Below are 15,763 nucleotides of genomic sequence, written 5' to 3'. Positions count from 1 at the left end.
TGACTTTGTACCTCCTTCCTCTGATGACGTAGAGCTCCTTACAAACTCATTTAATGATCACTGCCTCAAAATTCTGGATCAGGTCGCCCCTTACAAAACCAGCCGCAGTTCCAGTGCCTCCAGTTCTCCCTGGCTGAACAACCAGATTCTTGATCTTAGACGCTCCTGTAGAAAAGCGGAACAACGGTGAAAGAGGACAGGTGTGGTTGTTCATCGCGAATATTTTAAAGAACTTCTCGAGTCATACAACAAAGGTGTAGAAAATTCCAGGTCTTCTTTCTTCAGCAACCTCATATGTCAAAATAAGAATAATCCTAATGTTTTGTTTGATACCATCTCCAGCATCGTGTCTTCTCCTCTGCAGCAGGCTCAACTTTCTTCAGCTGATGACTGTAACACCTTTCTCCACTTTTTTGCCAACAAGGTGCTGAATCTGAGATCCAGCATTCCACCAGCTCCCCACCCCCCCACCCTCAGGAGGGGAGGCCCCCCAGTGCTCCGAGTCTTTCACCTCCTTCTCCCCAATTACACTAAATGACTTAGCCTCAATAATCAGTCAGATGAAGCTCTCATCATGCTCATCAGACATCTTACCTCTCTCTGTCTTAGTCGGGTCCCTTGCCTCTATCAGTCCATCTCTGTTGACTATGAGTGCGTTTACATGCAGCCAGTAACCCTTTTAAAACCCAAATATTCACAATAACCCGGTTCCGCACGGCCATGTAAACACCGCCAAAAACCCGGATATGCTCATAACCGGGTTTTTAAAAACCCGGTTACTACACCTGGGGTAACCCTTCTCTAACCCGAATGTTTGGTCATGTAAACGCATATCGGGATATGCCCATCAATGCGTGTGTTCTGCGCATGCTCTGTTCGCAAGGAATCTTGGTCTTTTGAGTAGCGAGACGTCTTGTATGCGCCAGAACACCGGAAGTAAACAACAAGTTGGGAGCAACATGGCGAGTTTCGGCACAGCACCACACTTTGAGTGACGAGGAAACTAAAGTGCAAACAAATGCGGTCACTATCTCTTCCGAACTGGGAAACATGTTGTTTTCACGGATACCAGAACAAGAAGAACCGGAAATGACGCATATTGCGTCTGGACGTAGTCCATACGTCCTGACGCTACCCCAACGTCCGCATTTAAATGGGGTTATGCAAGTTAGAGGTAACTCTTTCTATTTATGGTTCTAAACGGGTTATTCTGATCAACTCAGAAACCCGAATACCGACCTTAACCTGATCATAACCCGGATATTGGCTGCATGTAAACATAGTCTATGATCAACAGCTCACTGAGCCAAAGCTGTGTTCCATCTTACTTTAAAAATGCAGTAGTGACTCCTCTCTTAAAGAAACCCAACCTTGACGCCAGCTCCACCAGTAACTTTAGGCCCATTTCTAAGCTACCTTTCATCAGTAAAGTACTTGAGAAGCTTGTGGAAACCCAACTCAGATCCTGGTTTTCCAAGTCAAAGATCTCTGACCCCTTCCAATCTGGCTTACTGAAGCAGAACTCAACCGAGACTGCTCTAGTAAGGGTGCATAATGACCTCCTGATGGCTGCTGATGCTGGGAAATGTTCTGTCATGGTCCTGCTTGACCTCAGTGCAGCTTTTGACACTGTAGACCACAACGTACTACTAAACAGGTTAAATGCCCTGGCTGGGATTTCAGGTTCTGCTCTAGACTGGCTCTCTTCCTATCTCACAAACAGAACATTCACAGTGAAGTCGGAAACCTTCTCTTCAGATACTGCCTCTCTAACATGCGGGGTTCCACAAGGTTCAGTTCTAGGGCCTCTACTATACGCATTCTATATTCTTCCCCTAGCTGGCATCATTCAGTCTTTCCCAGACATCTCCTACCACATCTACGCTGACGATATACAGCTCTATATGTCCTTCATGCCACACCAGTTGGACAGGCTGGCCACCCTTGTACTCTGCCTGACCCAGATCAGTAACTGGCTGTCCAGCAACTTTCTTGTTCTAAATGCCAACAAGACAGAGACCCTGATCTCTGCACCCCCCGAACTTCAACCAAAAATCGAGCAGGAAATTGCCTCCTTTTGCCCATCAGCCAAGGCCAACATTAGAAACCTGGGAGTTATTTTTGATCCGGTTTTAAGTTTAGACTCACACGTCAAAACCATCTCCCGCTCTTGTTTCTTCCAACTGAGAAACATTTCAAAAGTCCGTAAACTGGTTTCTACTGCAGATCTGGAAAAAAATCATCCATGCCTTTGTGTCATCACGCTTAGACTACTGTAACGCTCTTTTTACTGGTCTCAGCAAAACCTCCCTCTCACGCCTTCAAGCCATCCAAAATGCAGCAGCCAGACTCCTAACCAAATCCAGCAGACAAGCTCAGATCACCCCAGTTTTACAGTCCCTCCACTGGCTCCCGGTATAATATAGAATACAGTTTAAAGTTTTAGTGCTGACCTATAGAGCTCTTAACAACCAGGCTCCAAGCTACCTATCTGAGCTTTTATCCCCACACACCACTTCACGGAACCTCCGATCCACATCTGAAAACCTCCTGGCTGTTCCTCGAACCAGACTAAAAACCAAAGGGGACAGGGCCTTTCAGTCTATTGCCCCCAGACTTTGGAACAGTCTGCCTTCAAATCTCTGTCTCTTGAAATCTGTAGAGGTCTTCAAAAAACATCTTAAAACTCACCTTTTCATCCAGGCTTTTCCCCGCTAAATATTCTAAAAGATGGCTTTGTTCTTGTTCACACCTTGACTTTGTTTTTACTCCTGATTTTGGTTACTATTGTCACTGCTATTGTTTTTATGATGTTTTTATTGGTTAGAGGTATTTGCCCTGATTTTACTCATGTTGTACAGCGCTTTGTGATTTATATCTGTGAAAGGCGCTCTACAAATAAACTTTACTTACTTACTTACTTACTTACTTCATTGTCTCTGCCCTGTTCGAGCTTTAGGGGCTTATATGGACAGGACTGCTGGTCTCAGAAAATCAGACCAGTTGTTTGTTTCTTGGGCCATGGCCCATAAAGGCAAACCTGTGTCTTGCGAGAGACTGGCACACTGGATTGTAGAAGCGATCAGCCTTTCATATAGGTGTAAGGGTGCTGAACCCCCTCTGGGGGGTGAGGGCTCATTCTACAAGGAGCATGGCTACATCTTGGGCCCTGTTTCGTGGGGTGTCAGTCCAGGATATTTGTGCAGTAGCTAGCTGGGCCACGCCGCTGACTTTTGTGCGGTTTTACAGGCTGGATGTGTCTCAACCTTCACTGGCGTATTCAGTGCTGGAGGCAGGATGCACAACATCTGCTTAGTGGTTAAGCAGAGTTTTTGCTGCAGCTCGCTTCGGGATGGATATGCAATCCAGGAGTGGGCCATATCTCCCATAGTGAAACACCGAACGAATTTAGAAAAAGAACATAGGGTTACGTTATGTAAACCCCGGTTCTTTGATAACAGTGAGGTGTTTCACCAACAATTCCCTTCTTGCATTAACGGTAAGAAATCATCCGAATGAGTAAGAGGGGTTGGTTGGCCATGTATATACTGGGTGAGCGGAGCCTGGGCACTGCGCAACCAGTCTGTCAGGGACAGACGTGATGTCATTGGATCTTCCGTAGTTGGTCACGCCAGGGCGATTCCCATAGTGAAACACCTCACTCTGTTATCAAAGAACCGGGGTTTATATAATGTAACCCTACGTTTCCTTCTTTTTTACTACAGTACAGCACTTTGGACAGCTGTCATGCTGTTTTTAAATGTGCTTTACAAATAAACATGGTATGGTATGGTATGCCTGCTGGTGGTCGTTGGAGGGACCGGTAGCGCATATGTATGGCAGACTCGCTTCTGTCAGTGTGCCCCTGGGCAGCTGTGGCTACAATGTAGCTCATCACCACCAGGGTGTGAATGTGTGTGAGAATGATTGATTGTGTTGTGAAGCATCTTGTGGGGTTCCAGGACTCTAGAAGACACAATATCATATACAGGCCATTTACCATTCAATTTCGGTCCCATCCCCCTCCATTCTCAAGGATTGTGGAAATGAGACTGACTTCATCAGACCACTTCTTCACCCTCCAGTCAGAATTGAAGGAGCTCCTGTCAAAGGAAGCCATCTCGAGGGGTCCAAAAGATGAGGTGAATTTGGGGTTCTATTCCCGCAATTTCCTTGTTACAAAAAAAGGCCAGAAGTGTCAGACTCATCCACGATCTGTTCCTGTTCAACTTTACCGCTTCATAGCGGAAAAGCGCTTCCGCATGATCACCATGAGACAGTTTTAGAGTTACGTTCGTCCAGGCAACTGGTTAACTTCTATCGACCTGAGGGACACATATTTCCATATTCCAGTGGTCCCGAAACACAGGAAATTCCTGTGTTTGTCCTTCAACAGAGTCCAATATCAGTACAACAGACTCCTGTTCAGTTACTCCCTCTCTCCCTGCACCTTCTAGAGTTGTCTAGAGACATCGCTTCAGCCATTACGCACGGTGGGCTTGATGGTTCTTTTTATCTGGATTATCTGCTCCTTCTGGCTCCCTCAGAGTCCGACGTGGAATCACAGATGAGAACACTAACAGAACATCTAATCACGTTAGGATGTTCGGTTTCTCCATAAATTGGGAGAAAAGTTCTGTGATCCCATCACAGCTGATCACCATTTTGGGCATAAAGCTGAACTCCAGCATCATGAGAGCCTACCTCTCCCAGTCTCAACACACGTAATCAGCCACATGCAACCTCGCCACACTGTGACAGCTCTTACAGTGATGAAGCTGCTTGGCTTGATGGCTGCAGGCCATATAGCAGTTCCTCTTGGTTTGCAACATATGACACGCATCCAATGCTGGTTCAGATATCTCAAGATAAACCTGCTGCATCACAAACAACATATGCTGCCCATTCCTCTCAGTAAAATGAGATCTGGAGCACTGGGGGAACCCCGACATCTTGATGCTTGGAGTCTCTCTTGGTCGTACAATGTCACATGTTTCTGTTTTCACGGATGCATTCCCGTTAGGATGGGGGCATACATGCTTGTCCCATTCAGTGGGCGGCCAGGGCATCACAGCCTTATCCGGGCTCTTACAGGTTTTAAGAAGTAAAAAACCCATACATGAATACAAATTGTAAGAATTTAAAAGCATGGCAAAAGCTCATAGGCTAGGTGCTAACTGCTACCCATAACACAGACATTTCACAAGCAAGAAAATACCTGCGATATTATGATACAGCACATCTTGAATGCATGAGCTCTGGGATGAAAAGTAGCTGAGGTCGCTTCTACATGCCAACATTTTTCCTTCCCAGTCTTTCTAATAGCGTTTGTGGGTCTGGGATTGTCACTCCATGAAATGTCAAAAGCTGGTATAATCAGCCTTAACTACGCCACTTATTTCGTCAAAACAATTAGTAGTTTCTGCACTGTAGCTGCATACGCTAGTGCACTTAGTTCTTTCACAGGCAGCCCTCTAAGGCGAATATGTTTTCAGTTCAACAACTTTCCACTGTTCAAATCATAAATTTTGCCGCTTTCCCTATCTATATGTATGTTCGCTTCTGTCAGTTTAGGGTCCAAAACACCAGAATGCATTGCGCACAACGCAGTACCGAAATGGCTTATTGGGGGGTCACAATCATCAAGCCACACACCTGGCAGGTAATGTTGGCAGTACAGCGCATTCAAATGTGTTATGCAACTGATCATTTGGGGCAGTGATACGCCTATGCTGCCGCCAGAAAACTTGTCCCCAGTTTCACACTGGAAGCATCAGTGGCACAAAACGACAGCGAAACGGTTTACTCGCAAACTTCAAAGCGGTCCTTTTCACACCGGGAGAGTCTAGGCAGCAGCACGTCTTCTTCGCTGTGCTCTTCACTGGACGCGTGGTGGCAAACAACTAATAGCACATGGCTTCCTGCATCATAACTGTCGGTGTATCTATGATAAATAAGTAGTTGTACCTGTATTGGTTGGAAAAATCTTTCCAAACTATTCTCCTTTATGCTTCCTGTGAAGGCAGAGCCATCTTCTTGTTCGGTGCAGTATTGCTGTAGCTTTGACAGATCATTTGCTGCTGTGGCCCCCAGACTCTGGAACTCTCTCCCCCTGAGCCTGAGATCAGTGGACTCAGTGGTCTCCTTCAAAAAGCAGTTGAAGACTCACTTGTTCAAGCTGGCTTTTGTATGACCTTCTTCACCACTCTCTCTTTATTCGGCTCTCCCCACCTATTCCACCTTCCTCAGGATCCACTGATTTCCCTCTTTCCTAGTCACACTCTCTCTTTCTTAACATTTTTTCTTTTAAGTCGCAATTGCCTATTCTTGCTTATTTTAAATATATTTTAAAACATTTTCTAAGTGCTTTTTTATATTTTTACAATTTTTTATATTTTTTGTTTTTGTTTTTGTGAAGCGCCTCATGATTTTTATCTTGAGAGGCGCTATAGAAATGATATTTTCTTCTTGTTCTTCAACAGAGTGGGAAAAAATCTCACCACAGCGTAGACTTTAGTCGCTGGAGCCTGCTAGTGTGGGGGTGTATATATAAAGCTAATGACGTTAACATGATAGGCGGTATTATTAGGAAAGGATGTGCGAACATCACCGCTGCTGCTGCGTTGAAATTCACTAGTCTGGAGCTGGTGAAAACACGTCATTTACTTAAAGTTATCGAGGATTTTGTGCCCAAATGCTTTTTCCTTCCCTTGATGAAATATCCACTATTGCAAGTCAACCTGTGGTTATCCTTTCTTGTAAAGGCGGCATTAAGAACATTGAGTGGCCAGTAAAATTTTGAATCTGGTGGATGAAAAAGTTAAATTCCTGCCCTAAGAGTAATGATGACCGGATAAGAGAATAATTCTATAGTTGTATACTTTTGCAGATTGCCCACAAGTTCAGCTTTCCAATATTTGTTCAACTATCTTTTTAGACCATTCACATGGAGGGACCTTTAGCAGAGGACATTGAAGGTATGTGTATGCAATGTTCTTAAATTGATGCTAAATTATCTGTTTTACCTGTTTTGTGTATTTTATTCTTACAAGTAATTATTTACGTCCAGATGTCTGTGTGCTAGGTGACAAGGGGTCAGACGATGAGGTCAGCATGTCATCCAGGCAAGAATGTACCTCCATATCAGAAAGTCAAAACCAAAGAGTGTCTGCAACAGGTGAGCTTCAATGCAGTTCTTACCTTTGGTGCATTTTCACACAGTGCATGACAAAAATTAGCATCAACAACCCCATCTCCCTCCTTTGTCCCAACCACCTCCTCCTCCTGCAACTCTGTCAGGAGACCTGTCTGATGCAGAGGCTGCACAATCAACACAGTCAAACACAACCCCAGTTTTAAAACTGAACATTGGGTTAGTACTGCCTTACATTACAAGCAGCTTTAACTTTTAGGTTAGCGTGCATCCACCTGCTGCTTATAGGTTGCTTCAATCTCTCTGCGTGGACTTCACGCAGGGATAGCATAGCTACAAAACACCTCTCTCATTATAGAACATCTGGTAGGTCCACGATAAAGTGACGCAGGACAATTCCCTGAGCACATTTATCTGCTGAATAATTGTGATTGCACAAGGGGGAGATTAAAAGATTAGTTTTATTTAGAACAATTTAAATCACGTTTACCTCATACATGGGTGAGAGAGACGGACAAAAATAGATTCAAAGAAGGATTTTATTACAAGAAAGGACTCACATATATTTATATGCACGTACAGTACATTAAGACACACGTGACAAACATTAATAATAGAAGGAAAAGATGGTTTTACACTGTCAGAACAAGCAGCGGAGAGCCAACACGCCAGAAGCCTGTTCCAGGCCTCTCGACACCTCAGCTCTCGGTCAGTCCTCTGCACTCCAAATGGTTTTATTCCACCCACAGTCTTCCAAACAAAGACCCGTAAATCTCTGTCAGGAGGTTTGGCCAACCACCGCATGTCTAAGGCGGGGATTTCTCAAGTCACAGAGTTTTTGTTGAAAGCCAAAACCTGCTGGCTACTTAATTTATGACTGACAGCCAGGAATTCAGTTTCCAAAGCTACGAGTTACCACTCACTCTTGCAACCTCCAATGTAACCATCCTGTAAGACCAAGTGAAGAGGACAAAAAGGCCCTTTAACTGAAAACAACTGAGGATAAGAAAAAACCCTTTAATCCACAAGTTTATTATTTTATTACTTAAAAAGAGGAGCATTTTAAAAATACCTATCATTATCCAAGTCTCCTTCATGGCAGCAAACGGACTCCACGGTTGTTGCTCCACGGCTGAGCAGTGACCGCATTTGCACTACAAAGGGTTGCCAACCCTCTCCTCACTGTCATCTTTGTCCGTAGCCGCTGCGCCCCTCCTCCTCATCACTGGCTTAAACGCATACTGTATGCCATCGGGTTAGATGACATGAACTAAACTCGCTCAGCTTCATCTTGACATTTTTCCTCTTCAACTATGTACTTGTTCTCCACTCGCTGTAACTGTGTACTCGTGCAGAATTGAGGAGAAAAAATGTCTTAATAGCCATGCAATCTCTCCATGAAGTCTGTGCCCTGAGATTGGAGCAACCTATAAACAGTAGGTAAGTGCACACTAACCTTAACTATAACGCTACTTGTAATGTCAGTAACAACGGTCGCTGTCTGGTGAAATCAGTTCATATTCCATGCTTTCGTTCTTTTTTAAACACAGAAACAGTTTTGTTTACCTGTTTTGTAGCTACAGTTTCGCCGACGGCTGCCGTCGGTGAAACTGTAGCTACAAAACAGGTAAACAAAACTGTTTCTGTGTTTAAAAAAGAACGAAAGCATGGAATTAGAACCACGACACAGTAAGAACACACCTAAGAAATCAGTTCATTTTATGTTGTCCAACATCCAATCTTTGAGGCGTACAGCTACTTCAGCACTAGTGGGCTGCGTAGGACAGTCTTTCGTCTGTACACTATATGAGGAAATGTATTGCTTGAGGACCACAATCCTGCAAGTCTTAGATGTTTCCCTGCTGCAACACACCTGATTCATTGTGCAGAGCTTGGCAACAAGCTGTTTAATCTATTTAACTTGAATCAGGCGTGTTGAAGCAGGGAAACATCTCAGACCTGTAGGATGTGGGTCCCTAAAGAGTGAAGTTGGCCATCCCTGGGCTAACATGACAATTAATATTTTTACTTCACTAGTCACTTGAAAATGATTTAGAATAGGAGACAGAATGAAATTCCGTCTCTCCCTTTAAGAGACACAAATTCCATATACTTATTTTATAAAATAACAACCACTATACTGACGGCTATTACATATTTTGTGTATTGTATACTTTAATAAAGTTATTTCTTGATCCAGATGTCAGTATGCCAGAAGAGGGGTCAGAACATGAGGTCAGCATGTCATCCCTGCAAGAATGTACCTCCACGCCACAAGTCCAAAACCAGACTGTCTCTGCAAAAAAGAGAGGTAAGGGCTTGCACTCTCTTGCACTCTGGGGCATAAGGACCCGTTTTACTGTGCCATGGTTTATCGTCCTCCTGGTCCAAACAGTTCTTTTCTTAAGGAGTTTAGTGTCTTTCTATCCTCCACCTTGAAGCTGTCCAGACTGGTTATTGTTGGTGATGTTAACATCCACGTAGGGCTGGGCAATATGGCCTAAAATCAATATCACGATATATTGAGGATTTGAACCTCAATAACGATAAATGGACGATAACTACAGGTATGTGCAGAAACAAAAGTTGTTCACTAGATGGGGCTGTCACATGTATTACGTTGAATCACATTTTTATGTGACTCAAGGTGGTACAGCTTCTTAAAGGGACATGAACATTGCCAACTTACACACCTTTTTTTTAATCAAATTTATTGACATGGGAAAAATTATCTCGATAAGAGGCAGAAATTTCGATAGTGATACATTTTCGATTTATTGCCCAGACCTACATCTACGATGATGCCTCAGACCACTTTCTCATTACCTTGTCCAGCCTCCTGACTCCTTCAGCTTTACCCAGCATGTTGCTGGCCCCACACACACCAAGGGACACACTCTAGACCTTGTTTTTACTTTGGGTCTACATGCTGGTAGTGTTTGTCCTGAGGATGTTCATATTTCAGATCCCCATTGCGTTATCTTTAACTTGTCAGTTTCCCCACCTCCTGCTCACCTTCTGGTTAGTTCTCGTTTTCTTAATGAGAGCACAGCTAGCAAATTTTCTGCTGCTATTGATCCACCCTGTTCTTCTGATAACGACCCAGATTCCTTAACTTCTCAGTTTAACAAGCACTGCATTTCCATTCTGGACAACATCTGTCCTGTCAGAACCAGATCAGTTCCTGCAGTGAACCCTACTTCCTGGGGGCAGCAGTAGCTCAACAGGTTGAGCGGGTTGTCCAGTAATCGGAAGGTTGCAGGTTCGATCCCGGCTCCTGACAGAGAATGCTGCTGTTGTGTCCTTGGGCAAGACACTTAACCCACCTTGCCTGCTGGTGGAGGTCAGAGGGACCGGTGGCGCCTGTGCTCGGCAGCCTCGCCTCTGTCAGTGCGCCCCAGGGCAGCTGTGGCTACATCATAGCTCATCACCATCAGTGTGTGAATGTGTGTGTGAATGGATGAATGATACACTGTAGTGTAAAGCGCATTGGAGTCCTTACTCTGAGAGGTGCTATACAAGCGCGGGTCATTTATCATTATCATTTAATGACAGCCTTTGCAGCCTAAAGCACCAATGCAGAAAAATTGAGCGTGTTAAAGTGGAGAATGCTCCCTTTACGTGAAATAAGGAATGTTATTTTAACAACCTTTGGAAATGATTAATATTGATTGAATATTAATTCGGACAACGCTTATTTTTCTCAGAAGACCTAAAGAACTTTTTATTCTCAGGTATTTAGACTCGCTTGAATAAAGATCAACCTTCAACAATTTTAAAAGAATTTAATTTATAAATCACAATTTAAAATCTCACACAGTTAACAATTCCCTGATGTTTAATGAGCTAAAATGTGCATGAGAGCAGAGCTTAGCTGAGGGCTTAGTTCATCTGTCTGAAACAGAAATGATGTTTTGGGTTAGTCTACTGTGTCGCTTTGGAACAAGAAGTGATCATGAGTGCCCTAAATCACCTGGGGGGTGTCTTGGACGGACCCCGGTCGATGGAGGAACACGGTCGCTCCCAGCTGGTCTCCCAATCCGTGAGGCTTTGAGGTTAAAGTCCACTGGTCAAAATCAGTCTCTGATTGGCTCAAGTTTAAGCAAACCGTTCCACGTTTGATGGTGGAACTCAGTTGGTGTTTTCAGCTTGCTTGCAAGTGTCCAGAACCTGGCAGCGTGCCAAAGTTCTGATGTTGTCGAAGAGGAATTCACGGGCCCTGTGAAGTCTCAACGAACTGACTCTCAGCTCGCTTGTCAGTAGTTTTGTAGAACGACCCCCCCTTCCCGGGGCATTCCCAGATCGTGACGTCTTTGCCCTTGAGAAGCTCTGCTCTTGCCTGCTGTGTGTTTAACAATATGTGGTGTATTATTCGTTATCACATCATCTCCATTAAACATCATTTACAAGTTTGATCACAAATTGATTCAGCAGTTGATCATATTAATTAATTCATCAACAGATCTCATTCTTTATTAAAATCATAAGATGAACAGTTCAGCTGTCCTCCTTCCCCACACTGCGTCCTTGACGACTGGTTATCAGAACCCAGCCTCTGCCGTCCTTGCAGAAGGAGAGTGTGTCTCAGCAGCCATCTCGGCTCCAGGTAAAAGCAGAGGCACATGTCGGGTCAGTTTGACCCGTCACAGAGGTTGATGGTCAGTAGCTTGTTGTTGTTACAAGCGCTTGTGGAAGAAAACCCGTCTCCATGTCCATCTGCTGCATCTAAAGAATCTTCTGACTTCCTTTAACTCTGCAGTCAGAGATGCAAAGGTTGACTATTTCTCCAACCTGGTGTCCCAGAGCAAAGAGAATCCCAAGGTGCTGTTTAACACCATCAGAAGCATCTTCTCCCCTGCCTCTCCTACAGCCTCCATTCACTCTGTTGTAGACTGTGAGAACTTTCTGTCTTTCTTTGTGGACAAAGTCAATAAGGTCAAATCTAGCATCTCTCCCTCAGCCTTATCTCTGCCTCTCCTGACTCCAACCAGGCCCATCATCCTACATAGCTTTGCTCCTGTTTCTTTGCCTGAGTTAACCAAACTAGCCAACTCTATGAAGACCTCTGCATGCCCCCTCTACATCTTACCCTCATCTTTGTTTAAAAGTGCTTCTCAGTCCATCGATCCCAGCGTGCTCTCCACAATTAATGCTTCTCTGGTTTATGGTCAGGTCCCTGCTTACTTTAAAAACGCTGTGGCCATCTCCAAGGTCCTCCACCACCTCCCTCACCCATGGTGTCCCACAAGGTTCTGCACTGGGGCCTCTACTCATCTTCCTCTATCTGATTCCTCTTCAGCACATCCTGAGCTCTTTCAGAGGAATCTCCTACCATCTTTATGCAGATGACATCCCAGCTGTACATCTCCTTTAAGCCCCATGAGATGTCTAAGCTGCAGCTGTTACACACCTGCTTAGACTCTATCAAAACCTGGATGGCTGGGAGCTTTCTTCAGCTGAATGAAGATAAGACTGAGATCCTCATCTGTGCCCCAGACAAGCTGGTTCCCAAAGTCAGAGATCTTGGTCAGCTTGCTTCTCACACCAAACCCTCCGTCAGGAGTCTTAGTGTGACCTTTGACCCGGCTCTCACCCTGGATTCTCAAGTCCGTTCTCTTGTTCGCTCTTCCTTCTTTCATCTCAGGAACATTGCAAAGCTGAGTCCCATTTTGTCCTGCTCTGAACTTGAGACAGTTCTCCACACCTTCATCTTCTCACGCTTGGACTACTGCAACTCTTTTCACGTGTCTGAGCAGAACCTCCCTGAACCGTCTACAGGTGGTTCAGAATGCCTGTCAGCTCAGCTTCTAACCAGGACCTCCAAACACACCCACATCACCCCGCTTCTCCTCCAGTTTCAGTGGCTGCCAGTCAACTTCAGGGTTCATTTCAAGATCATGGTTCTGGTTTATAGGGCCTTACATGGACAAGCACCACCATACTTTGGTGCTCTTCTCAGACCCTACACCCCAGCAGGTCCCTGAGGTCCAGTGACCAAAGCCTACTGTTAGTCCAGCTCAAGGCAAAAGACCAAAGGTGACAGATCATCTGCTGCTGTAGCCCCCAGACTCTGGACCTCTCTTCAAGTACATGGAAATGGTACAAATGGAATTCTGTTACCTGATTTGTTTACATGCAGTAAGTTTTGTGCTGACCACCATCAGAGGGCCTTGGGGATTTATGAGACTGAATTTGTGGAATAATTTTGGACAATAACCAAAATTGTTGTAATTCTAAAACAGTGGGTCTTACAGTGTTAATCAAGATTAAAACTTCTTTATAATAGAAAACCTACATTGTTTTGTTTTTGTCCACACAGAAAAACAAACAGCTGTCAAGAGAAGCTGGACCCCAGAAGAGTGTGCTGCAGTGGACAAACATTTGAGGAGATTTATCGTGAGGAGTCAAGTTCCTGGTAAAGAAGAGTGTCAGCGCTGTATTACTGCTGCACCTGAAGCTCTCAGAAACAGAGACTGGAAAGCTGGTAAATATTATGTTAAAAATCGCATTACAGCCCTGAGAAGAAAAGTAGTATGAAAGCACCTAATTGAACGGAGGTAAAAGCAAAACATTGGATGTCAAAATGTTTTGTCCTTTGTTGTGTTTGTTGTTACTTTTTGTTGTTTTTGTAAGGGTTTGCTTAGGTTTTATGGCTGTTCCGTTGTGTACAAATAAAAACATTTCACAGTTTTTTTTTTGTATATTTTTTACACCTGTAATAACAAGGCATTTTGAATGCAGTCCAATGAAACGCATAATTTCAATGCCAATGTAACAAAAAATGTTGGGTTTGCATAGAACTTCAAACTGATATTGTTAAAACATTCAGTGGAGATTAGATTAATGATTTAATAATTAAAAAAATCACAAGCATATGGCATAAAATGTAATTAAATTGGTCATTTCAATTTTGTTATTAAACTGTCTTTGAAGCTGAATGTCTTGTAATCTGTCATCGCAGATAGAAATGTTCACACATATACATAATCACTTATTACAAAAAAATATTTTAGTCCAACATGAGGAAACTGGGAGTAATAATAAAGACTGGTATCAGCAGCTGCAGATAGTGACCGTGGGCCCCATTAACATATAAAAACTTGATATGTACGTGTGTATGTGAATGGACCTCACAAGTATGCAATGCTAGAAACGGTCCCCACAAGTGGCCAAATACCTTTTTGGTCAAAACTTTAGAAATGTGTTAAATTGAAGTGATATTAATGATTTAGATTTTTTTTTACATCTAACCTTGTTTTTAAAAGCGATGTAGGACCACTGGAAAGGGTGGATCCCATAAAGCATAGAAAAACCGGTGGGCCTCATAAGGGGCAAAAACCAGAATGTGTGTGTGTGTGTGTGTGTGTGTGTGTGTGTGTGTGTGTGTGTGTGTGTGTGTGTGTGTGTGTACTTTTATAAGTTTACCTATGAAATTATATTTATTAAAAGCTGTTACATTAATGGGTTGGTTAGCTTCCAGCTGCTATCTAATCACTATATGTAGTTCAGAGCAGCTGTTTAAGGGTTTAAACAGGGTTTCCAACTGCTTACCTGCACTCACTTCTTGTGTTTGTCTGATTTGTGGACTCACTCTTCAGGGCAGAAAAGATTCATTTTCAACAGCTTGTTGACCTCTAGTTAAAACAACACTGATGCAATATTTAAGTCCAACACTGGACATATTTGGAATCTGTTAAACGAACACTTAAGGAGTTAAAATCCACTCAAAGATTTAACACTAAGAGTCTATCTTGATTTTTGCTGGCCCTTCAGTATCTGGCTCGGCTGCTATAGTTTTGAAGAAGAGCACATGACAGGTGTAAGGATGTGGCCCTGTGGCACGGGCATCAGAAAGTGAAATCAGATGAAGATGTGGGAATCCCTTTTCATTTTCCTAAATCTGTTTATGGTAGTGTTTAGCCATTATTCATAACACCACACACCCATTTCCATAAAGATGTAATAGCTGTTTAACAGGTTTTAAGAACTCTATGGAACTTCTGCCGAAAGGGAAACATTCATAAGTGTGTGCCAGAAAAGAAACAAAATAATGCTAAAAATACAGGATCTCAGAGACAAGGAGGACAGGCAGGAACATGCCGTCACAGAGACAAACACGGCAAAACACAGAGAGGAGGCTGCAAATTAAGAGTGCAGCAATGCTGGCGGACATTGGCATCCTTTAGTTGGAACACCAGCGTGCCAAGTTGTAGGATTTACCCTGAAGCCCCTGGGCTTTGTTGTGAAAAGACTCAGCTGGCTTGAGGGGCCCCATTGCTGGCTGCAGCCAGGGGTCCATTGTCTTAGCTCCTGAAGAGGAAATTCAGGATAAACGCAAGAAAAACAAGAGGAAGTTAGAGAGAAGAAGGTGGCAGAGAAGGCCAGAGGGAAAACAGCAAGTAGTTGTAGGACCAAAGCCAACATGCTGCAGCTCGCTCAGGACATGGGTCTTTACCAACAAACAATGGACACTTTGATTATCTTCTACATTGTTGGAATAATGTGTGGATTTTAGGAGGTTGTAAACACAGATGAATACATGAGCCACAGTCATCAAAAACACAATTCTCTGTCCACGGTAATTCATTTTAAAGGCTGAAAACATGTCAT

At 43.7% G+C, this 15,763-nt stretch overlaps 1 protein-coding gene across 4 annotated transcripts in view; it reads left to right on the top strand.

Annotated features, from left to right (window-relative positions):
* LOC129167063 (uncharacterized) overlaps positions 1-13,843 on the top strand; it is a 29,803-nt gene extending 15,960 nt beyond the window's left edge. For 3 of the 4 annotated variants that reach the window (XM_070543165.1, XM_070543167.1, XM_070543166.1), the window contains 4 exons: positions 6,938-6,977; positions 7,070-7,177; positions 9,354-9,464; positions 13,473-13,843. In XM_070543165.1, coding sequence (XP_070399266.1) covers positions 6,938-6,977; positions 7,070-7,177; positions 9,354-9,464; positions 13,473-13,690 — 477 coding nt within the window. In that variant the 3' untranslated portion in view covers positions 13,691-13,843. The remainder of the gene's footprint in view (positions 1-6,937; positions 6,978-7,069; positions 7,178-9,353; positions 9,465-13,472) is intronic. The other variant, XM_070543168.1, reaches the window with a different exon arrangement.
* The last annotated feature ends 1,920 nt before the right edge of the window (positions 13,844-15,763 follow it).

Source organism: Nothobranchius furzeri, chromosome 13 (genome assembly GCF_043380555.1).
Source record: "Nothobranchius furzeri strain GRZ-AD chromosome 13, NfurGRZ-RIMD1, whole genome shotgun sequence".
Lineage (NCBI taxonomy): Eukaryota > Metazoa > Chordata > Actinopteri > Cyprinodontiformes > Nothobranchiidae > Nothobranchius > Nothobranchius furzeri.
This window is presented reverse-complemented; position numbering and strand designations above follow the sequence as displayed.